This window comes from Octopus sinensis, linkage group LG8, assembly GCF_006345805.1.
Source record: "Octopus sinensis linkage group LG8, ASM634580v1, whole genome shotgun sequence".
Lineage (NCBI taxonomy): Eukaryota > Metazoa > Mollusca > Cephalopoda > Octopoda > Octopodidae > Octopus > Octopus sinensis.
The window spans coordinates 81,571,907-81,597,794 of NC_043004.1; the positions used below are offsets into that span (position 1 = coordinate 81,571,907).

Below are 25,888 nucleotides of genomic sequence, written 5' to 3' on the forward strand. Positions count from 1 at the left end.
TTCTGATTTTAGGCACAAGGTCAACGATTCTGTAGGGAGGAAGCGGTCAGTTGACACCGTCGACTCCAGCTCTTGACTGGGACTTCATTTTATCAACCCTGAAAGGATGAAAGGCAATATTGATCTTGGCAGGAATTGAACTCAGCCTGCCATATTATCAATAATAATAATAATAATAGCAATGATAATAATAATCTTGTTGTTGATTATATAATTGAAATTTCAGATCTAAAGGGGAAAAGGGGCCACAAGAAAGTGGGATGTTTTAGCATTCATGCCTAAAACTATCACAACCTAGAAATCAAAACTTTGTCAATGGATGATAACGGTGGTGGTGTGGTGGTGGTGGTGGTAGTAGTAGTATTTTCATTTGATTTTTACATAGACTGAGAAGAAAAATTCAAATTTATATTGGATAGAGGAATTACAGTGCAGTAAGATTTATTACAATTCTGAGAAGAAAGCAATTAGGGCCACAAAGTAAGTAATATATAATTCCTAATTAGGTATGTATATATATATATTATAATAAGATGAGAAAATTGAGAGATAATTAATAAATTATTATTATTATTCATTAATTAAAAAATTGACAAACATCCCTTACAGCTGTTACAATTCTAGACCTTCAGAGAAATTAATTAATTAAATGAAAAATTATTTTAAAGTCAAATCTCTTCAGAGTTAGTTAAAGATATACAAAATAGGTGTTCAATTCCTGCATGTTAAGTAAATGGCTGCTATATATATATATATATATATATATATATATATATATATATATATACACATCCATAATAATAAAGGGTAAAATTAATTAATTAACTAGTAATCAATAATTTTACCAAGTAGAATTCGGCATGAAAAAGGACCATTTCTCGGTAAACTAAAGTAATACTTTATAATTAGGGTTCAGCAAAGATTTGCTTTACCACATACCGAAGTTTAGAAATAGCAGCCAAAGAACCTTAGCTATTTCCTCTACTTTAAAAAGAAGCTCCCGAACAGAAACAAAGTACTTGGAGCTTCATTTTAAAGTAGAGGAAATAGCTAAGGTTCTTTGGCTGCTATTTCTAAACTTCGGTATGTGGTAAAGCAAATCTTTGCTGAACCCTAATTATGAAGTATATATATATATATATATCTCACTGATGAAGGCAAAACATTTCTTATGCAGTGCCATTCCGGGATCTGGAATTATCTAGTAATTTTTTGCTAGTTTATTTTGTCTCTTTGTCTTCTCTCCTGATGCTGAATGAACATTTAATGTGGTTTTAGAGTCAAGTTTTGGCTGCTATTTCTTGCATGGTGGTATCTCTTAGATGCCCTTAATTATAATACATATATATAGATAGATAGAGAGAGAGAGAAAGAGATACTACGTACTTCTAATACAAGGGTGTACTAACCACTTTCATGCTTATTTTGTTTTTTTCTATACATATGTGCGTGTATGCAGATAGCGTATACATACATTGATATAAAAATGCTTGCGTTCATTTGTTCATTTTATATACACCCATCTGTATGTTATGCATGTATGAAAAGAGGTTGTCATACGTTAATTAATATGGTCGTTAACTTAGCAGTTAGCTTATACTGTTCACATTAATAGAAGCTTGCTTTATAATTTAAATCAATTAATACAGAAGAGAAATAGGACAAGGGGTAATGGGGGCTGAAATGGTAGGGTGCGGTGGGGTGGGGCAGAAATAGGGGCTGTAAGAGAAAGTAAAAAGGGAAAGACAGGTAAGACCTTGAATAGTTGCATGAACACCTTAATTCTTTAGTCAGAACACACTGAAGCTGCCTCACGTACAATCTTATTTACCATATTCAGGAAGCAGATAATGAGAAAAAGAATAGCATATACCATATTTGATGGCATAGAAGAAACACTTTTTCCCCCCGCCCCTCAAAAAAATCTCTCTGGGTCCTACACCAAAAGATGGACCTCCCATAAAGCTAATTTTGTCTTTGACGCTCACAACTACAGACTAATTTTTAATTCAGACAGTCACTTCAAATTAGTCTGGTATAATAATAATAATAATAATAATAATAATAATAACAATAATAATGATGGTTTCAAATATTGGCACAAAGCCAGCAGTTTTGGTGGGAAAGGATGTTGGTTTGATCAACCCCAGTGTTCAACTGGTGCTTATTTTAATGACCCCTGTCCCAAAAAGGATAAAAGGCAAAGTCAATTTTGGTGGAATTTGAACTCAGAACATAAAGACAGATGAAAAATTTTGCCTGGCGTCCTAACAATTCTGCCAGCTCACCACTTTAATAATAATAATAATAATAATAATAATAATAGTTTCAAATTTTGACACAAGGCCAGCAAGTTCAAGGGAGGGTATAAGTTAATTGCATCAACCCCAGTATGCAACTGGTACTTTATTTTATCGACCCTCGAAAGGATGAAAGGCAAAGTTGGCCTCGGCAGCATTTGAACCCAGAACATTAAGACGGACAAAATGCTGCTAAGCATTTTACCCAGCATGCTAATGGTTCTGCCAGCTTGTCACCTTATCCAATAATAATAATAATCACACTACTACTAATAATAATAACAATAATAATATTCACTTAATCATTATTATTATTATTATTATTATTGTCATTACTTCTGCTGTAAAAGAAATTATAACAGAGTGGACCAGCAGTGTTTGCCAATACCAACTAATTCCCTGTAATCTTGTAGGATATTTCCATTATCATGATAACCCTAACCCTAACTGCCTTTTCATATACAATAACATTTTCTGCTATAGCTAAGGTGCTTCTCGAGTGTCCTGTAATGCACTGCTAGACTGTTTTAAATATTACATGCAATAAGCTTTTTTCCTGAATATACAATGTTAAAATTGGGATTGGGGTGCATTTAATACACTCATGCATCTTTTAGGCCATTAAATAGAGTATATTTTTTTTTAAATGTCTTAATTTCTATTCTGTTGAATGTTTGTTGTCCTTTATTTCTTTTGTTCTGTTGTTTTAATTTCTAACAATCTGTCGCTTATATCAAATATATATTAGTGGAGGGATTAAAACAAGTTATGTTATAATTAGAGTAATGTGGCATATATTGCAAGTGTAAATATATATATGTGCATATATGTGTGCATGTGTGTGTATGTATACATACATAGACACATACCTACATACATGGTTTTGTGTGTGTGTGCTTGTGTAAACTTATGTTTGTGTGTTGGTTCTATGAATATATAAATTATGTGGGTAGGTATGGAGTTTAGGCACACACACATACATCTGTGTGTGTACATATATATATTTGCTTCTATACAAATACAAGTACATATGTGTACTTATATTATTTATATACATCACAATGTTAATTGGGAAAAAGATATATACACATACATATACGTATGTATAAATATTAGGGTGTGTGTGTGTGTGAGCATGTGTGTAATATACATACATGTATCTATATATGTATATATATAAATTCCTTGCTGAATGCAAATAATAAAAGTAGTTTAGGCGTGGATCAAATCATCATCACTGTCTTCAAAGTCGTCATGGTCAACAAGGCCCTCAATGGCAGATCTTTTGCGTCTTACAACAACAATAATAAAACCAATAGGAATCACCTGGAAAAGATAAAATAAAAAAACAAAACAATAAATAACAAATACAGAAGGCAGAGGAATGAATCAAAATTGCTATTTATTTACATTGTCGTATTTTATTGGCATCATCATCATCATCGTTTAACTTTCATTTTCCATGCTGGCATGGGTTGGAGGGTTTGACTGAGGTCTGGAAAGCCAGCAGCTACACCAGGCTTCAATCTGATCTGACATGGTTTCTACAGCTGGCAGAATCATTAGCACGCTGGGTGAAATGCTTAGTGGTATTTCACCAGTTGCTACGTTCTGAGTTCAAATTCCGCTGAGGTCAACTTTGCCTTTCATCCTTTCGGGGGATCGATAAATTAAGTACCAGTGATACACTGGAGTCGTCATAATCGACTTGTTCTCCCCCGCCCCCAGCTATAGTAGAAAGGATTATTTCATGAGCTTCATTCACTGGACTTTGGCCAAGCTGGGGCACTGCCTTAAAGGATATAATCAATTACACTAACCCTCTTCCCTGCCATTACCTTCCTACTACCATCACTAGTTACTAGACAGGTATTTATTTTATCAATCGCAGAAGGATGAAAAGCAAAGTGTGCCTGGGCAAAATTTGAACTCTGGACATCAAGGTATAGTCCATTATCATTTTAATGCCCTGCTTTCCATACTTGCATGAGTCAGATGGAGTTTACTGAGGCAGATTTCCTATAGCCAGATGCTCTTCCTGTCACCAACTTTCACCTGTTTGCAAGCAAGACTGACATTTCCCCCATGACCAGACATGTTTTTGCAAGAGATTGGAAACGAATGATGCTCATTTATATTATGATTGAGAAGACCCGGCAACTAAAGTGAGACTGCAGCCATGGTCGATGCCAGTACCCCACCAACTGGCTCCCATACCAGTGACATGTAAAAAGCACCATTCGAACATGGTTGATACCAATGTCCCACCACCTCTACTGGCTCCAGTGCTGGTGGCACATAAAAAGCACAATGTGAACATGATCGATGCCAGGGCAACCTGACTTGCTCCCATGCCGGTGACACATAAAAAGCACCTACAACACTCCTAGAGTGGCTGGCATTAGGAAGGGCATCCAACTGTAGAAGCCGTGTCAGATCAGATTGAAGCCTGGTGTAGGAGATGGCTTTCCAGACCTCAGTCAAACTCTCCAACCCATGCCAGCATAACAAATGGAAGTTAAACGATGATGATGATGTCAAGACAAGGACACACACACACAATGGGCTTCTTTTAGTTTCCATCTACCAATTCCACTCACAAGGTTTTGATCAGTTTGAGACTATAGTAGAAAACACTTGCCCAAAACTATGTACATAGTGTCTCCTGCTACAATCGTGGTGCAGGCCAACCAAAGTCTTGTGAGTGAATTAGGTTGATAGAAACTGAAAGAAGCCTGTCATATATACAGGATGGTCCATAAGTTACAAAGGGATCTGAAATTTTAAAAAACATCTTATGGGGTTCATTTCTCAGACAGGGATGCTAAGATATCGTAAATTTGAAGCAGAACATAAATGAATTATTAACATCTTTCTATCAATACGCATATGTGTGTATATATATATATCACCATCATCGTCGTCGTTTAATGTCTGCTTTCCACGCTAGCATGGGTTGGACGAATGACTGAGGGCTGGTGAACCAGATGGCTGCACCAGGCTTCAATCTTGATCTGGCAGAGTTTCTACAGCTGGATGCCCTTCCTAACGCCAACCACTCAGAGAGTGTGGTGTATGCTTTTACGTGCCACTGGCATGGGGCCAGTCAAACGGTACTGGCAACGACCTCGCTCAAATCTTTTACACATGCCACCAGCACAAGTTCCAGTAAAGCATTGCTGGTAATGATCACGCTCGAATGGTGCCTTTTATATATTTATATATATATATATATATATATGGATGTACATGTGTGTGTGTGCATGTGTGTATACATTGGTAGGGTATGTATGTGAGCCTGTCTCCTATTCATGATATTGCGGGAGAGTTTGTAAAGGAGCGTCACCATCATAGAAGTGGTGTTGCTTGTTTTCAGTCTTCGATGAAAAAACATGTTTAGCCTAGCGGGAGATGGTAACTCATTTGGAAACTGGTGAGGGTTGGCAATGACAGGAAGAGAATCTGCAGCAATGAATTCAGTCCAGTGAATGCAAGCATGACAAAGAGATGTCAAACCAATGATGATAAATATACAGAAAGGAGAATTCCAACCAGGTTTCATGGCTTGCAACTTCAACAGCTCCTTTATAGAATCCAGTGGCTAAAGACATCAGGAGGGACTATGTCTGGTTTCAGCCCCTACTCCTCTACCATTTTCGATCTGACGGCTGCCCCCACTACCCTTTTGGAGGTGTCTTCAGCTCTGGTGTTGAGTGCGTTTTTTCTTTCTCCTTTTTTCCTTTTGTTCCTTGATTTCTTCGATGCAGTGTCAACAAATGTCAGTGGGTGAATGACAATCCTGCCAAATTTCCCTATAAATACTCACTGGTAGGCTCTAGCAGCCAGCACCAGCTAACTGTCATGTGACACTGGCTAAGCTTCAACTGACCAACGGATGGAAAGGGCCGGTAGTTTTGGCCTGCACCCTCTCTAAACCTGCCTTCCAACAGTGTTGTGAGTGCATGGCACCTGATCAGGGTTACATATAAAATAAATAAATAGAAAAAGAGAAGAAATTGAAAAAAAAAAAACTTACAGCAAGGAAAACCCATGAGAACCAATAATAAGCAGCACCGAAAAACCACATAGTGTAGAAGAACTTGGTGAGTAGAACTGCCAATCTCGTCATTATGCAGAGATCTGCAATAAAAATAGCAAAAGAATAATGATACAAATAAGAGTAACAAGAATAATAACTTGCAAATTCAGTCTTAACCTTTTCAAACCTGGGTCCCTGTGTCTAACTTTATTCTCCACCTGGGTCCCTGAGTAAAAGAATAGTTGCATAAACAGTTCAAGAGTAATGATTGCAGGTAAACTAATGTTGTTGTTTGTTCCTTCTCGAGCCATATTTGGCTCATAAGGGCCGGTTTCCCGGTTTCTTGGTGTATAGGTTCCCCACCTGGATGGGACACCGGTCCATCGCTGGTGAGCTGCAAGATGCAGGAGGAAAGAGTGAGAGAAAGTTGTGGCGAAAGAGTCAGCAGAAGTTCGCCATTACCTTCTACCAGAGCCGTGTGGAGCTTAGGTGTTTTGCTCATAAACACACACATCGTCCGGTCTGAGATTCGAACCCGCGATCCCTCGACCATGAGTCCGCTGCTCTAACCACTAGGCCATGTGCCTCCACAGGTAAACTAATGGAATCAGAAAAAAAAAACTCCAGGAAAATAACAACAATAGGCCATATTTGCTCACTCGAATCATTATATTCCTCATTATCTTCACCAGTCTGATTGAATCACTCTCATTATCTCCATAGCATAAGTTCTTCATCTGAAGAAGAACTATCAATAATTTCCTCAACTGTAAAGAGTCTAGGCCTTGCTCATTTACCAGGTGAAGTGCTGGATGCACCACACATGTTTCATTGCAAAAATCCATTTAAAAAAAAATTAAAACAAAAGCAAACAACAGCTATGGAGAACGCCGCAAATGCATTTTACAAACTGCATGTGTTATTCATTACTGCTTTAAAAGAAATTCCGAGAGATTACATTTAGACTATTCCCGCTATACCGGGAATATGGTGCAATTGGGGGAATACATTCCAGCAGATTTGAAAATAAATATGCTAATGGTTGTTGTATTTCATTATATGGAGAACTTCTCCTTGAAGACAAATGTGTGTTCATAGCACATGCAATTTGTTAGTATAAAGGGACTTTGGAACACCAGGTGTTTCGACATTGTTGCGTCTCCTCAGTCAAAGCTAGTCTGGGACTAATCATCATCATCATCATCATCGTTTAACGTCCGCTTTCCATGCTAGCATGGGTTGGACGGTTCAACTGGGGTCTGGCAAGCCCGAAGGCTGCACCAGGCCAGTCAGATCTGGCAGTGTTTCTACAGCTGGATGCCCTTCCTAACGCCAACCACTCCGAGAGTGTAGAGGTTGATTTTATGTGCCACCGACACAGGTGTCAGACGAGGCTGGCAGACGGCCACGCTCGGATGGTGTTTTTTATGTGCCACCGACACAGGTGCCAGACGAGGCTGGCAGACGGCCACGCTCGAATGGTGTTTTCTTATGTGTCACCGGCACAGGTGCCAGAGGAGGCTGGCGAACGGCCACGCTCGAATGGTGTTTGTTACGTGCCCTCAGCACGGAAGCCAGTCGATGCGGTACTGGCTACGGTCACGTTCAGATGGTTTTCTTATGTGCCACCGGCACTGGTACCATAAAGGATACAAATTTCATTGATGTACATCTATTTTGATTTGGTTTTGATTTTGATTTTGATTTTACTTGCCTCAACAGGTCTTCTCAAGTGTCACAATAAGAAAGGTATGCACAGTGGACTGACTACGTCCCAGGTAGGGGCCACGGGTTATGGCTTCACTAGTCTTGCCGGGTCTTCTCACGTACAGCAAACTTCCATAGGTCTCGGTCTCTAGTCATTTCCATGGTGAGACTCAAACAATGTTTTTGTCTCTTGTTTATAGTATTCAGAAAACAAATTAATTACTGATGCTTGTTGATGAATACCAACTTGTAATAAATACCCTCGAACATGGTGAACACCAAGAAATGAGACTGATGATATGCATGTTAATCCTTAATGAGTTCCAGCAGATTTGAATGTGAATATGCTAATGGCTGATGTATTTTGTCATTGAAGGCTAACTTCTTTTTAAGACAGATGTGTGTTCATAACACACTTGATTCTGTTGTCACAAGAGTCATATTTGGAAACAAATATACAACTGGATTACAAAGAATGGCTTTTAAGGAAGCGTTTTGGAAAAAATCATACATATATAGGTGCAAGCATGAATGTGTGGTAAGAAGTGTGCTTTCCAGCCACATGGTTCTGGGTCCAGTTCTGCTGTGTGGCACCTTGAGCAAGTGTCTTTCTACTATAGCCTCAGGTCAACCAAAGCCTTATGAGTGGATCTCATAGATGGCAACTGAAAGAAGCTCATTGTATGTATGTGGTGTGTGTGTGTGTTTGACAGCCAGCGTTGGTGTGTTTATATCACTCTAACACAGCAGTTCAGTAAAAGAGTTCGATAGAATAAGTACCAGGCTTAAAAAATAAGTTCTGGGGTTGATTCATTTGCCTAAAAATTCTTCAAGGTGGTGCCCCAGCATGGCCACAGTCTAATAACTGAAACAAATAAAAAGGTGGGGATAACAAAAGGAACCAATCAGTAACAGTAAGTTAAAATAAACCTACCTTCTGGTGCAGCGACATTACAGCTCATAACTGGAGGAGTAGAAGAAGAGTTGCCTGCAGGGACATATGTGGTGTTCTGAGAGAATGAAAAATGGAGAGCAGAAAATAAACCTTACATTATCAGGAAAATAAACTTCATAAATACAAAAAGAAATGGACATTAATCATCACTTAATATCCATGTTTCAGGGTGACATAGGTTGGATATTTCATTATTATATAATTACTGGCCAAACAGGAATATCACTCTGTCGAAGAACCACTCTCTATAAAGAACAAATTCGCCACCCACAATACAGACGGATACAGGTTAGTGAACACATAGAAAGGTGGGCTAGGAATCTTAATCCAAATTTCCTAATTTTCCCCTTCTATCAATGTTCACAGAACACCTTAGTACAACAAAGAATGAATAAAGAGGCAATTTTCATCAATAAATATCTTCCACAACTCAATATGAACACATAACATAATACAGAACACTCCTAACCTTTCAATTAATACCACTAACCCCGATACATCCTATACATCATTTACATTACAGATCTATATCTACCCTAATTGCACCAAATCCAGAAGTACTTACCTCCCTTACACATAATTGTTTTACTCAGGGACTAGTAGACCTGACACCGTTTATAATGATTAGTAAATTCATAATACCGGTATGCTTTTGAATCTCTTTAACAATTCACAATAATGACTTTTATTACTTTTATTCCTATCTCAGTTCATCTAATTGTATATATCTATCGTCACTTTTCATAAAAAGCCTTTATTTTTTTTTTGATTTCCAATGTGCCTTTTCACTTATTTTTCTTCTTACTTTCCCCTTACATTTCCACATGCGGTTTCTATTTTCTTTTTGAAACATATTTCTATATATACAGGTAGACACAATATACAGGTGGGCTGAGGACAACAACATGCAGTTTAATGCAGGTAAGTTCCAGGCCCTGCGCTACTGGCACACAAAGGTAAATGACGTGAAGACTGGATACACTGGCCCAGGAAGAATTGCAATCTCTGAGTCAAAATCAGTGCGTGACCTGGGCATTGACATGAGCAATGATGCATCTTTCCAAGTGCATATTGCTAATCTGGTGATAAAATGCAGACGGCTAGCTGGATGGATTCTCCGAACTTTCAGAACAAGAGGGAGACACTGATGGTCCTGGAAAACATTTGTCCTCAGCCGCTTGGACAACTGCTCCCAACTTTGGTCACCACACAATATAAAAAACAGCAGAACTCGAAGCAATTCAGAGAAGCTACACAAAGAAAATCGTCTCAATGCAAAATATCAGCTACTGGGAAAGACTGAAGGTATTAAACCTCTTCTCCCTAGAGCAGAGGCGGAGAGATATGCGGTGATATACAATCTGGAAAATCCTGGAGGGTCTTGTCCCAAACTTTGGCATTCAAAGTTACTCCAACCGCAGAACGGGGCGCCACTGCATGGTGCCAAGGATTCCAACATCACCATCAAAATACAGGTCCAGATACTGCAACAGCTTGGGTTTCAGAGGACCACAGCTTTTTAAGATCCTCCCTAAATGCCTGAGAGACTTACATGGTGTGGATGTGGGTTTCTTTAAAACTAAACTGGATCTCTTCTTGTTGGGAGTCCCGGATGAACCTACCTCACGACAGGAGACGCGGATGCGGGCAGCAGCATCGAACTCCCTTGTTGATCAAGTGCCACGTATCAGAGGTGGGTTCACAAATTAGTGTAGCTCATTCAGCGGTGGTGCCCCAGCATGGCCGTGGCCTTCGGGCTAAAACATTTTTAAGGATTTAAGGATATATCTATATATATTTCTCTCCTTTTTTTTCTGTGTACCTTTCTGTAGAAGAGCGTAGGCTCGAAACGTAAAAGACTTTTTCTATTCCTGAGCTTTATACTAATACATCTGTTTGTTTTGTACACCACCTGTCTTCATCTTTTGTTTTTTCGTAAACTCTCCCTATATATATATATATATATATATATATATATATATATATATATATACAATTTAGTTAGGGGTTAAATAACCACCTAAGGTATGTTAAATATCCAAAGAATTCACTAGTTTTTTTTACCTATATCAATAACAATGTTATGAACTATCGCTCTTAACAAATAGGTAAATAAATAAAATAAACATATAGTTTATCAATATGTAAATATAAATTAGAAATGGAAACCAAAATAATAAATTAAACAATTAAATAATTTAATCATTAAATGATAAATTCAATTCAGTTGAATATATGTGTATATATATATATATATCATCATCATCATCATCATCGTTTAACGTCCGTTCTCCATGCTAGCATGGGTTGGACGGTTCGACTGGGGTTCTGGGAAGCCAGAAGGCTGCACCAGGCTCCAGTCTAATCTGGCAATGTTTCTACAGCTGGATGCCCTTCCTAACGCCAACCACTCCGTGAGTGTAGTGGGTGCTTTTTACGTGCCACCTGCACAGGTGCCAGGCAAGGCTGGCAACGGCACGGTCAGATGGTGTATTTTATGTGCCACGGCACGGAAGCCAGTCGAGGCGGTGCTGGCATCGGCCACGAGTCGGATAGTGCTTTTTACGTACCACCAGACCAGGGATCCTGGCTGGTTCAATTCGATTTCGATTTCGCTTGCCCCAACATGTCTTCACAAGCAAGGGGGTTGGGATGGGTGCCTGTCGTACGGTCGCATTGGAGTATTTTACGTGCCACGGCCACGAGTTGGATAGTGCTTTTTACGTACCACCAGACCAGGGATCCTGGCTGGTTGGTTTCGATTTCGATTTTGCTTGCCCCAACATGTCTTCGCAAGCATGGGGGGTTGGCATGGGTGTCTGTCATCGGATGAGGTTCTATATCGACTTCGCTTGCCTCAACAGGTCTTTGTGTCCAAGGGAGGAAAGGCATTCATAAGTGGGCTGGGCTCACTTGTCCTGCCTGGTCTTCTCACGTACAGAATATTTCCAAAGGTCTCGGTCGCTGGTCATTTCCTCAGTGAGGCCTAAAGTTCGAAGGTCGTGCTTCACCACCTCGTCCCAGGTTTTCCTGGGTCTACCTCTTCCACGGGTTCCCTCAACTGCTAGGGATTGGCACTTTCTCACACACCTATCTTCATCCATTCTCGCCACTGACCATACCAGCGCAATCGTCTCTCTTGCACACCACAACTGATGCTTCTTAGGTACAAAATTTCTCTCAAGGTGCTAACGCTCTGTCGAGTATGTACACTGACATTACACATCCATCGGAGCATACTGGCTTCATTCCTCACGAGCTTACGCATGTCCTCAGCAGTCACGGCCCATGTTTCGCTGCCATGTAGCATGGCTGTTCGTACACACGCATCATACAGTCTGCCTTTTACTCTGAGCGAGAGGCCTTTAGTCACCAGCAGAGGTAAGAGCTCCCTAAACTTTGCCCAGGCTATTCTTATTCTAGCAGTTACACTTTCAGCGCACCCACCCCCACTACTGACTTGGTCACCTAGATAACGGAAGCTATCAACTACTTCTAGTTTTTCCCCCTGGAAAGTGACGGAAGTTGTTCTCTGCAGATTTTCGGAGGTTAATGCTCCCGAGCATCTGCCACATAAAAACTATCTTCCCAGTTAGCCTACCTTTGACATTGCTGCACCTCTTATGTGTCCATAGCTTACACTGGGTACATCTTATAGAGTTTCTACCTACACCTTTTCTACAGATCGAGCAGGGCCATCTTCCTGAAGACATTTGTGGATTGTCTACCTTCTACTTATTAGTACTTTGGTTTTAGCTAGGTTGACTCTAAGGCCCCTTGATTCTAAACCCTCCTTCCACACCTGGAACTTCTCCTCCAGTTCTGATAGTGACTCAGCAATAAGAGCAAGGTCGTCAGCGTAGAGGAGCTCCCAGGGACAGCCTGTCTTGAATTCCTCCGTAATTGCCTGGAGACTATGATAAATAGGAGGGGGCTGAGTACTGAACCCTGGTGGACCCCAACCTCTACTTTGAATTCTTCTGTGTACATGTTGCCAACCCTAACCTTACTTACGGCATCTCTGTACATGGCTTGCACAGTCCTCACCAGCCATTCATCTATCCCTAGTTTCCTCATTGACCACCAGATAAGGGATCGGGGACCCTATCAAAAGCTTTCTCCATGTCAACGAAAGCCAGGTACAGGGGCTTATCTTTGGCTAGGTATTTCTCCTGCCCAGGAATATAGCATCAGTGGTACTTTTCCCTGGCACGAACCCAAACTGCATCTCATCTAAACTAACTCTCTCTCTAATTAGTTGGGCTATGACCCTCTCCGTAACCTTCATTACTTGATCCAACAGCTTGATACCTCTGTAATTATTTGTATCTAGGGCATCACCTTTACCTTTGTAGCAGTTGACTAGTATGCTGCTGCACCAGTCATTGGGTATGACTCCTTCGTGTATCACCTGGTTGACTATACGGGTGACTAGGTTATAGCCGACACTGCCAGATATTTTGAGCATCTCTGCAGTAATTCCTGATGGGCCTGGGGCTTTCCCTGTCTTCATGCTTCTAATTGCCTTAGCTACCACGGAACTATCAACTCGGATAGCTGGTCCCTCTGTAGGGTCAACATTCGGCAGACTCTCTTTATCCCATTCATTTTCCTCATTCAGCAACCTTTCATAGTGGCGTCTCCAAGCTTCTCTCTTTGCATCCTCATTTAGCGCAAGTGAACCATCCTCCATGCGAACACATTTCTCTCCTACCACATCACGATTCTCTCTCACACACTGTCTTGCAACACGAAATACCTCAAGTCTTTCATCCTCACGGCGCAGGACATTGGCAAATTTTCTCTTATCTGCTTCCCCTCTGGCTAGATAGACCTGTCTCCTAGCTTCCCTTCTGGCAGTCTGATACCCTTCCCTGCTACCACCGTTCTTCCAGGCCTTCCAAGCCTGTTTCTTTTGTCTAATAGCCCTGTCAACAATATTGTTCCACCACCACGTTATTTTGGGTCTTAAGGGGACTTTGCACCAGCCACAGATCTGGTCAGCGGCTTTCAGCAGGTTGTCCCTCAGAAACGTCCAGTTGTCTTCTACCCATGTGTAGCTATACCCCCTTCCACTTCGTCAAAGGCTTCAAGTAACATATCTCTAAATCTCTGTCCATTCGCAGGGTCTTTAAGCTTCCAGACCCTTCTTCTCCATGTTGGTCGTCTTCTAGTCGCCCTCTTAGTCCTGATCCTAAAGTCACTAACTACCAGTCTATGTTGTGGGGTGCATTCTTCGCTCGCCTGGAAGGTTTTGGCATTTATAAGCAGCCATCTTTCCCTTTTTCTGGCAAGGATGTAGTCGATTTGGCTAGTATGCCGGCCCGATCGGTAGGTGACCAGGTGGCTTGTTGGTTTCCTGAAGTTAGTGTTGCAGACCATAAGACTATTCGCATCGCAGAACTCCAGCAGCCTGGTTCCCTCCTCGTTGCGGGAACCATAACCGTAGCCTCCATGTACGCCATGGAAGCCCCCAGCATGTCGTCCAACATGCCCATTGAAATCACCAGCCACAAAGAGAAGGTCCCTGTCGTTCGTCAATGAGGTGGTCTGCAGTAGGGTGTCATAGAAACTGTCTTTCTGTCCATCGGGTAGCCCTGGCTGAGGGGCATAGGCCGATATAATGGTTGCTAATCTATTATGAAGCACTATTCTAATCTTAAGTATTCTGTCACTTACTCTGATTACCTCAATTACTCTATCTATCCATTTCTCAGCGATAAGTATACCCACGCCACCAACCCCGTCAGTGTTCCCTGCCCAGAAATTCTTGTACCTGTGTTCCTTGCCTGTGAGGAACATATATATATATATATATATATACATGAATGCAAGTAACATACAAAATGTAGTAAGCATAAGAACATAATGAATAAAACTAAACAAAAAGAAAAAAAAACAAGCTATTTGTTTACTCACCACATAAACTTCACTGCCAAATGAAGAATACTGAGGAGTCAATTCAAAAAGGATTATATTAATGGACAGGACTATCAGCATCAGTATCATATTCATCATCAGCATCCCTTGAGGGGTCGTTCGATATGGTCGAATCTTGTACAGCTGCACAAAAATAAAAGATGAAAAATAAAAGGATGAAAGGCCAAATCAATTTTGACAGAATTTGAACTCAGAACGTAAAGACAGACAAAATGCCACCAAGCATTTTGCCTGGAGAGCTAATAAGGTCAAGTCAACACTTACCCTAACACAGAAGAACCAAATACCCAGATTCCGAATTCCAGAGATGGAACAGAAGACTAAATAAATGATGATAAGGAGAATAATGATATAATCCAAGGGATAAACCTGTAAATAAAGAGAAAAGAGAGTTAGCAGCGTTTATAGGAGTATTTTGTGCATAGATGGGGATAATCCATGGGTGATTAAATATTCAATTTTATAGTTAATTAATTGTAACAAACGTTAATGTTGTTAAGCTTTTATAGAAGACACACAAAATATCTCGTCAAGTAGTAGTAGTAGGAGTATGGAAGAATGCACTGTAACAGCATGTTGCTGTGTTCACCATTTATTGGTCATTCTGACTATTCCTGGTGATTGACACCTTTGCACCACTCAGGGGACAACTCTCAAACCCATGGGTTTGTTTTGGGGGGTAGTCGTTGCTGGGTTTTACGAGGTTGGAATGCAAATCCTAACTCAATCTCTTTTAGTTGCCTTTTTTTTTATGACACTCAAAAGGAACTTTGTGTCTATTCTATGGCAATGCCGGTCCTCATACAGCACTAGAGCAAATGTGAAATGAAGGGTTTTGCTCAAGAGCACAATACACCACCTGACCCAGTAATCAAACCCATGATCTGGTGATCATCATCATCCTCATCATTTAACGTCCGTTTTCTATGCTGGCATGGGTTGGACGGTTCAACTGGGGTCTGGCAAGCCAGGAGGCTGCACCAGGCGCCAATCTGATCTGGCAGTGTTTCTACAGTTGGATGCCCTTCCTAATGCCAACCACTCTGAGAGTGTAGTAGGTGCTTTTTACGTACCACCGGCACAGGGGCCAGAGGGGGCTGGCATCGGCCACATTTGGATGGTACTTTTTTATGTGCCACCGGTATGGGGAGCCAGACAGGCGGCGCTGGCATTGGCTACAACTTCCATTTGATTGTGGTTTGATTTGATTTTGATGTTGATGTACTTGACTCAATAGGTCTCACGAAGATAAATATAAAATATCAGAGACCCATTGAGTACCTTGAAGGTTCCAGCCTGATACCTCATCACCAGTGTTTTTATCCCTTTCCAGCTCCATCCTGATCACTCCCATCCTCTTTTTTATAATGCAAGTAGCCATGTAACCCCTCTATAGCAAGAAACATCCTCTGTTCTGGCCCCCTTCTCTCATACTTTAACCCCCTCATCACTTTGCATAAAGCCACCTCCTTTTTCTACTGTAGCCCTCCCAGTCAAAAGGGATTTTTGTTCTTGCAAGCTCCATGGCAACCTCACTTGTGCTGGTGCCATGAAAGAGCCCCCAGTGCAAGCTGTAGCGTGTTTGGCATTAGGGAGGGCATCCAGCCGTAGAAACCATACAGCCAGAAGACAAGGGAGCACGATGCAGTCCTTGGACCCAGCAGATTCGGTCAAACCATCCAACATATGCCAGCATGGAACAGGAACACTTATGACGATGATGATGACAATGATGATGATGATGCTGTCCAGAGTGAGAGAGAGAGATGTTACTTATCTGTTTAGAACTAGCAATTGTTTCTTTTTCTTGGGAGAGAAAGAAAGAAAGGAAGGAAGGAAGAAAGAAGGAAAGGAAGGAAGGAAGAAAGAAAGAGAAAGAGAGAAAGAAAGAAAGAAAGAAAGAGAGAGAGAGAAAGAAAGAAAGAAAGAAAGAAAGAAAATTCTTTCATTTACCTTCTGGCTGAAAACCAAAATCATATCAATAGGATTTGGCAAGGTGCTTTTAGGAAGAGCGTAACCAATTTTGTAACCAAGGCTGTTCATTGCTTTGTCAATACTGAAGAAGAAAAAAGAAAATGATTAAAACTAATTACAAAACAACAAATACTAGATGAAAATAGATGTTAATTGGATTAATTGTTCGTTAACCCTTTTGCATTCAGATTACTTTGTCAAACGTAATGCTTATTTATCCACTTTGTTTTGAATTAATCATGGATTACTTCATAGCTTCGAGATTTTGATGATGTGATTGTTTTGTTTTCAGCATGACACTGTAGAGTAGGTGTTTGTGTGTGGAGTGGGGCATTAGTAGAAGGCACTTGCCCCAGGGTACAATGAGTGGGATTGAACCTGAAGCAATGTGGTTAGGAAGTGAACATCTTAACCACACAGCATTGCCTGTACATAAAGTCACTTTAATATATCTTCAATTTCTGAAGGTATCCAAAACTAATTTGGAGGCAAAAAAAAAAGAGAAAAATAGATAATGTGTCTCATTAAAAGAAATGGTTAATTAATCTGCTAGTGTTCCTAATCCACTAGACAAAAACAGATTTTGAAAAAAAGACAAAGAAAGGAAATGAAGGTACAAGTTTTATAAGAGCAGGAGTGGCTGTGTGGTAAGAAACTTGCTTCACAACCACAAGGTTCTGGGTTCAGTCCCATTGCATGGCACCTTGGGCAAGTGTCTTCTACTTATAGCTTCAGGTCTTGGTAGGCAGAAATTGAAAGAAACCCATTGTATATATATATACATGCACGTGCGTGTGTATATGTATGTGCATATGCATATGTGTGTGTATACATATGCATGTGTGTGTGCTTGTGTGTCTTTGTTTGCCCCCATCACCAACTGACAACCAGTGTTGGTGTGTTTATGCCCCCATAACTTAGCAGTTTGGCAAAGAAAGACTGATAGAATAAATGTTAGGTTTTAAAAAATAAAAGTACTGGCATCAATTCATTCGACTAAAATCATCCATGGTGGTGCTCCAGCATGGCCACAGTCTAATGACTGAAACAAGTAAAAGCTAGAAGATAAATCCGAAGGAAAAATCAGTAAATATGTACGAAGTTACTGTTGATACGTACTTGGTTAGCAGAAGAGAGAGGAAGATCAGAAGGGTTAACAGGAGGCAGAAAACACCCACAAAGATCTCGAAGGGTCGAAAAACAAGGAGGCATTTTCTCAGGCAGCTGTTCTGTTCTTCGGCCAAGTGTCGCTCTTGTCGCTCCAGAAACCGACGATTCTCCTCCAGTTCAGATATTCGAGCTTGGTCACGAGAGGATATTGACCTTCGACCTGTATACTGAGGCGGCGGAAGACAGAGAGAGAATGAGTGAAAAGAATGGGAGAGCTTTGAGAGAGGGAGGTGGAGAGAGAGAGAGTGAGAGGGCAAAGATATCAAAGAGAAGGTTTTATTACAAAAGAAACAAGAATTTATTATACAAAGTGGAGCATGCACATTAACCCGTCAGCATCCACATTGTCTTGAATTAATCAGGTATTATCTTGTAGCTTTGAGACTTCGATGGTGTGATTGTGTGTTTTTGGAATGACATTGTAGGGTAGGTGTGAGAGGCTGAATCTGGCCAGTTTGAACATAAAACAAGTAGAATATTTTGGCCAGATATGGCTGGTTTAAATGCTAAACAGTTAAGTTAATTACCATATGAAAAGTATAAGGGTATTAAAGATCACAGGGAGTGTAAGGCGGGTCTACAGTTATGAAATCTCAGGTCAAGGGTTTTAGTGCATAAATATCAAGGGTGGTAGCAGAGGGGATCCGAGGAAGGTGGAAGTGCTATCACAAAGAGAGCAGTGGGGGAAAGTAGAGGGGGTAGAATTTTGATGCAGGGAGTGTGAAGGAAAAGTTATTAAAGACAGATCTCATGCGTAAAGATGGAGGTCAAGTTATCAGACAGCAGCTGTTGTTGTTGCTTAGCCACAGGTGAGCCCTGATCAGCTAAGCCCTATAATTAAAGACACCCCATCTGTGACCAAACCGTCTTTTTCTTTGTAACAAACGTAATGTAGAAAGGATCAAGGATGACATTTGACCAATGTGTCCTTCCATCATTTTTTAAAAAGTAAAACAGTAGAATGTGACATGATGGATATCCAGCTGCTATTTCTAACACATCAAGGAACCCTTGTTGGCATGAGCATAGGAACCATGGTGTAGATGTGGTGAATAATCTATCACATGGGTCTAAAATCTACAGAGATTATCAGAGAGATTAGAAGAAGAAAAATAGTGAAACCAAAAGTCTAAATACTCACTTTGCTTTTGATGGCATCAATATTTTTGGTCGTGACACTTCTGATCTGTTCTGCTGCAAGACGGTCCTTGCCAATATTACGGTAACCTTTTATCAACCGGACTGGCATGGCAGACATACCATAAGCCTATAAAAATAACAAACAGATAAAACAACAACATAATGACTTCTTGTACTTGTCTATATTTTACTTTACAGCATCGGATTTCTGTAAGCAATAACATAACAGGTTGATAGGTTTTTCAACAGATCATTCACTGGTTAACTGCTTTTTTTGCTGGCAAGAATGCCAAGAGTATCCATGTAAGCTGAGTTGAAATCACCAACATTTTCCTATGGACAAGAGAGTGTCCGTGTTAAGTTGAGCTAAAATCATCATCATCATCATTTTACGTTCGTTTTCCATGCTAGCATGGGTTGGACGGTTCAACTGGGGTCTGGCAAGCCAGAAGGCTGCACTAGGCCCAGTCTGATCTTGCAGTGTTTCTACAGCTGGATGCCCTTCATAACACCAACCACTGCGTGAGTATAGTGGGTGCTTTTTATGTGTCACTGGCACAGGTGCCAGACGAGGCTGGCAATGGCCACGATCGGATGGTGCTTTTTACGTGCCACCGGCACAGAGGCCAGTCAGGGCGGATACCTATTCTGGTGTCATGCAAAGAGCACCCATTCTGGTGCCATGTGGTAAGCACCCGTTCTAGCACCACATAAAAAGCACCTGTTCAGGCCCTACATGAATAGCACTGGTGCTGACACCATGTAAAAAGCACCATTCTGGCACCACAAAAAAAACAAAACACTATTGCCGGTGCTACGTTCAAAGTACTGGTGTTGGCACCATATAAAAAGCACCCGTGCTGGCGACACATAAAAACATCCAGCACACTTTGTAAAGTGGTTGGCATCAGGAAAGACATCCATGCCAAAACAGACAACTGGAGACTGGTGCAGTTCTCTGGCTTGCGAACTCCTGTTAAACAGCCCAACCCATGCCAGCAAGGAAAATGGATGTTAAACGATGATAATGATGACAATGATTCCAGTCCATGGTTATTCAGACAATTAACAATTCCAGGGCAGATGATACATGTTCAGTTATGATGCACCTCTGTCAGTCTACAAGAGATCCCTCTACACTACACATACTCAACTCGGCTTCCATCAACTATTCAACCAAGGAGGTCTTTGCCCTCATTATTTCTCAATAACAAACAAGGCAAATTCTCAGATGCTGTGAGGTGTCATTTGACTTTGTATTAACTAGTAACTTAAGCTCTGTTCACTTTTAGCTCTCTCTGACCCAGGCCCCTTTGTCTATGTTTACCCTCCATTGAGTTCATTATCAAAAAAATAAATAGTTGCATACACAAGAGCAATGATTGTAGGCAAACTAAAAGACAGAATTCCCCCCCAAAATTCAAGAGAATAACAATAAAAGGCCTAGCTCTCAACCACCATATTTGTTCACCTGAATCACTACTTTCCTCATTATTTTCACCTGCTCCATAGTCCAAATACTCTCATTGTCCGTGTAAGAACAAATTCTTCTGTGACCCAACTTTTTGTCAGTCACTTCGTCCATGGCTTTTGGTCCATCTTTTTGTCTGATGATTTTTTTTGTCCAATTTTAGAGATTACATTTAGGCTATTCCTGCTAGCACAATAGGGTTAACCGTTTTCAACCTTAACCTGTTCTTTTGAGTTTCAGAAAGACTTCTTCAGTTCTTCAAAAGATTCTGCAATGGGTAGTCACTAGCACTGATGAACTTTAGTTTAGTGTATATAGTGCTTGAGTACATCACAGCTTGCTGGAAAACGGATAAAAAAGGGGACAGAATGTGAGTGTGTGCATGTTTGTCTCCCTGTCTTGAGACTGTGTGATTGCTGGAAATGAATTTCATTTATTTGCAATATTCTGTGAAAAGATGTTTGGCCATGGGGAGATATTGCTTTGCTTGGAAACAGGTGAGGGTTATTGACAGGAACAGCATCCAGCCATAAAACAAAATCTGTTTCAACAAACTCCATCTGACCCATGCAAGCATGGATAAGTGAACATTAAATAATGATGACAATGAGTATTATTATCAATAACAGTAAATTCAAATAATGTTGGCTTTGGTTTCCTACCTTTAATGCAAAAGAGTTGTAGTGAAGAGAGCAGATGTACAGTTGCTGAGAGAGAGAGAGAGGGAGAAGGAAGTGGAAGGTGAAAAAAGAAAAAAACTTACTGTATAGGTGATGATAGCCAACATTCCCAACAGACTTAAACTACTGATTAAAAAGGAGAGAGCATCTTCTCCACCTGAAATGAAAGAATAAAACAAAAAAAAAATGAAGCAGAAAGGGAGGAAAGGCGCATGTATGTATATATATATATATATCTATATCTTTTAAATTTGTTTAGGTAATGTTAGGGGTAGGCAAATAAGGCCCCTATTTCATTATGTTGACTACCGTTTAATAATGCTGACTTGTACACCAGACACATGCATCACAATATTGCAATATTCTGTGAAAAGATGTCTGGCCATGGGGAGATACTGCTTTGCTTGGAAACAGCACACCAGACACATGCATCACAAGCACATGTGTGCGTTACAGTGATCTCATATCAAGATAAACAGTGCATGACCTTGCAGGTGGGGCTCAGAATTTTCTTCAGGTCAAGTAGCCCATCCCGCTCAAAAGGTCTGTGGATAATGGTTGTTTAAGGATGTTGAACAAAACACCCATGTTTCAAGAGGTGAATTAGTCAGATTTTCAGGATGCACGTTTCCACAGATCAGATGATTTTGACATCAGAGTCGGTATCCTTGGCGGTTAATACACTACAGTCCATATTATACATGGCCATCATCACTGATCCATTTCATCAGGTGATACTGTATTACTGGATGAATTGTGGCGGGATGTATATCCCTTCTTCATAGTATGAAGGCCAATCTAGCTATGTGCTATAGCGAGATTGGCCTTCATTTGCTCAAAGTGGGACTGAACTCAAAACAATATGGCTGGGTAGCAAACCTCTTAATCATACTGCCACACCAGTGCTTAGTAGTAGTAGTAGCTGCAGCAGTAGTAGTAGTAGTAGTAGTAATAATAGTAATAATAATAATAATAATAATAATATAATAATAATAATAATAATAAAGCAGAAGAAACCCGTCAATAAATGCCCTGATGCAGTACCAGGCAGTGGCTCTCATGGCTTCTGATCTTAACTGATTGGAAATGTTATCATGTCCATTGTTTTGTCTTGGTATAAAAGATGGGCTACAGCAAATATTCTGTTCAATACCACAGATTTGCTTGTCAGTTGCTTGACCTTAACCAGTCGAGCATGTCCCTTAGTGGCTGACAATATGTGCATCTCTGATCATGAGCAGAAGTAGTGGGGCAGCATCATAGCCGTGTGTTGAGAGGGATTCTTTGGGGTTTGAATAATTCACCTCTTGAAACATGGGTGTTTCGTTCAACATCCTTAAACAACCCTTATTCAGGGACCTTTTGAGCGGGATGGGCTACTCAACCTGAAGAAAATTCTAACTGAGCCCCCACCTGCAAGGTCATGTGCTGTTTATCTTGATATGAGATCACCATGATGTGCACATATGATTGCATATAAAATTTTGGGAGAGGAGCCCAGTCGATTAGGTGGATCCCAGTATGCAAATAGTACTTAATTTATTGACCCTGAGAGGATGAAAGGCAAAGTTGACCTTGATGGAATTTGAACTCAGAATGTAGAGACATGAAATGCCACTAAGCATTTTGCCCGGTATGCTAATGATTCTGCCAGTTCACCACTTTGATGATGATTGATGATGATGATTGATGATAAAGATGATGACAAGGGCACTCAGAGAGTGCAAACCTCTGCCAAGGCAACACCAACGTCTTCTGAACGATTAACCAGAGATGATTTTTAAAATGCAAGTAACTGAAATAAACTCGACTGCTCTCACAAATGAGAATACTAAAAATGAGCCAGTCCATTCTCAAAAATTAAGTAAAAAAACAGGAAAAATAATCTAGAATCCTTGTCCAGGATTGGATCGGTCTCAAAATCTAATCGGTTCCTGCCAGTCATGAGGACAAACATCCCTGGAAGTTTCATCCGGATCCATCCAGTGGTTCTTGAAATATCTTGTCCAATGACAAACAAACAAACACAACTGGAAACACTACCTCCACCTTCACTAAGGCAGAACTGATAATTATAATTATTATTGTTGTTATTTCTCATACAAGCACAAAGCCAGAAAACTGTTGGGGAGAGTTGTTTGATTAAATCAAACCCAGTTCTTGGCTGGGAGAACGAAAAGCAAAGTTGCTACAGGCAAGAGTTGAACTCAGAACATTGGAAAAACAACCAAAAGGATTAAGAATGCAAATAAATTGATACTAACGGTTATCGCCCAAGCTTTTCAAAAGGTCTTCAATTTTCTGCCAGTCAGTTGCGTTTGAAGCATTGTCTATGTCACGTTTTGGTAGGAAAGCTCTAGAAAAAAAAAAGAGAAGAGAAGAAATGAAAAATGAGAGAAAATGTGATGTGATTTAAAAGAGAGAAAGACCAAATGTGTGTGGAAGAGAGAAAAGTGAGGGAAAAGTGGCAGAGAGAGGGAGGGAGAGAGAGAGAGAGAGAGAGAGACCTACACACAAATTCATTGACGTGTGAGTTTGTATTTCCTTTGTCTACATTTGAGTTCTGTGAAGGCGCATGACCTAGTAGTAAGGCTGTTGGACTCATGATTGCTACATCGTGGGTTCGATTCCCTGAATGGGCAGCATATTGTTTTCTTGAGCAAAGCACTTCATTTCACGTTGCTCCAGTCCCCCATTTCAATGGTGGGGGGGATGTTGGTTTGCTCACCAAGTCAGCAGGGTAGTGTCATTTGAAGGCTAAAACAATGTAAGAAAGCGTATTGTGACCAGCGATGTGTAACAGCATCTAATAGCCTGGTCAGTCATGTGATCACATGACATGTATGTTCATTCATTATAGTCATTGAAAGTCTGTTTTCCATGCTGGCATGGGTTGGACAGTTTGACAGGAGCTGGCAAGGCTGGAGAGCTGCACCAGGCTCCAGTTGTTTGTTTTGGGTTGGATGCCCTTCCTAACACCAACCACTTTCCAGAATGTACTGGGTGCTTTTTATGCAACACCAGCACAACTGCTTTTTCATGAGGCACCAGCACAGGTGCTTTGTACGTGGCATCAGCTTTTTATGTGACAGCGGCAAGGGTGCTTTTTATGTGGCACCAGCTTCAACAGGGTCACCAAGCAACTTGGAAGACATAACTCCTCAGCTGCGGGTGGGGGAGTAATTTTGAGGCAGGAGTGGCTTTGTACCAGTTGAGAGATTAAAGGTATGGAGGAACAGAGATAGGTGTGTTGCAGTAGAGTAGATCCTTTGATAACCATGTTGGAAAAGAAAGGGGAGCAATCTTGAAAGTATGATAAGACAGATTCATTGACTGCAAACAATGGATTCATTATGGGTGTTGTTTGTTTCTAGTTCTCCGTGTAAACATGTCCAGGCTGTTTGTTCATTCGATAGGCTGGGAGATTAGGACCTTGCTTGGGAAAGAAATGGGGGTTGGTTTCACCAGAAAGGCATCTAGATGTAGAAAACTCTGGCCCAACATACTCTTGTCTGAGCCAGGTAAGCATGGAAAAGTGGATGTTAAATCTAAGATGATGATAAAATTGAGAGACTGCAGAGGTGGAACTACACTCAAATCTGATGCCAACAAAAGTAAATAATAATAATATGTTTCTACTTTATCAACACCAAAGGAAAGAAACACAAAATTTAGTGCTAAGAGATTTGATCTGAGAATCAACATCATAGTTTAACGTCTGTTTTCCATGCTGGCATGGGTTGGACAGTTCGACTGAAAACTGGTCAGCCAGGGAGCTGCACCAAGTTCCAATCTGATTTGGCATGGTTTCTACAGCCGGATGCCCTTCCTAATGTCAACCACTCAAAGAGGGTAGAGGGTACATTTTACACACCAGTTATGAAACACTAGCATTGGCCACGACTATGATCACATTTGGCTTGAAAGGCCTTGCCAAATACAGTATATTACCAAAGGTTTCGGTCACTTGTCACTGCCTCTGTGAGACCCAAAATTCGAAGGGTACTTTTTATGTGCCACTGGCCACAACTACAATTTCACTTGGCTTGACGGGTCTTCTCAAGCACAGAATGTAACTAAACATCACGAGGTATTTTTATTTATTTGTTTCAGGTATTTGACTGCAGCCATGCTGGAGCACCACCTTTAGTCGAGCAAATCGACCCCAGGACTTATTTTTTGTAAACCTAGTACTTATTCTATCAATCTCTCTTGCCGAACTGCTAAGTGATGGGAACGTAAACATACCAGCATCAGTTGTCAAGCAATGTTGGGGGGACAAACAGACACACACACACATATATATATATACATACATACAGACGACAGGCTTCCTTCAGTTTCCGTCTACCAAATCCACTCACAAGGCTTTGGTCGGCCTGAGGCTATAGTAAAAGACACTTGCCCAAGGTGCCATGCAGTGGGACTGAACTCGGAACCATGTGGTTGGTAAACAAGCTACTTACCACACAGCCACAATAACAATGACAGCAATCATAATGAAAACAACAG

General features: G+C 40.7%; 1 protein-coding gene across 1 annotated transcript in view; it reads right to left on the minus strand.

Moving 5' to 3' along the window:
- Window positions 1–3,365: 3,365 nt before the first annotated feature.
- The window catches only part of LOC115215083 (probable lysosomal cobalamin transporter), a 40,819-nt gene continuing 18,296 nt past the window's right edge, over window positions 3,366–25,888 (minus strand). Inside the window, exons 6-15 of the mRNA XM_029784243.2 lie at window positions 23,641–23,732; window positions 21,460–21,533; window positions 19,227–19,352; window positions 18,035–18,252; window positions 16,895–16,997; window positions 15,206–15,310; window positions 14,921–15,064; window positions 8,981–9,056; window positions 6,337–6,440; window positions 3,366–3,626 (exon numbers count right to left, since the gene is read on the minus strand). Of these exons, the coding sequence (XP_029640103.1) occupies window positions 3,513–3,626; window positions 6,337–6,440; window positions 8,981–9,056; window positions 14,921–15,064; window positions 15,206–15,310; window positions 16,895–16,997; window positions 18,035–18,252; window positions 19,227–19,352; window positions 21,460–21,533; window positions 23,641–23,732 (1,156 nt within the window). The 3' untranslated portion in view covers window positions 3,366–3,512. The remainder of the gene's footprint in view (window positions 3,627–6,336; window positions 6,441–8,980; window positions 9,057–14,920; window positions 15,065–15,205; window positions 15,311–16,894; window positions 16,998–18,034; window positions 18,253–19,226; window positions 19,353–21,459; window positions 21,534–23,640; window positions 23,733–25,888) is intronic.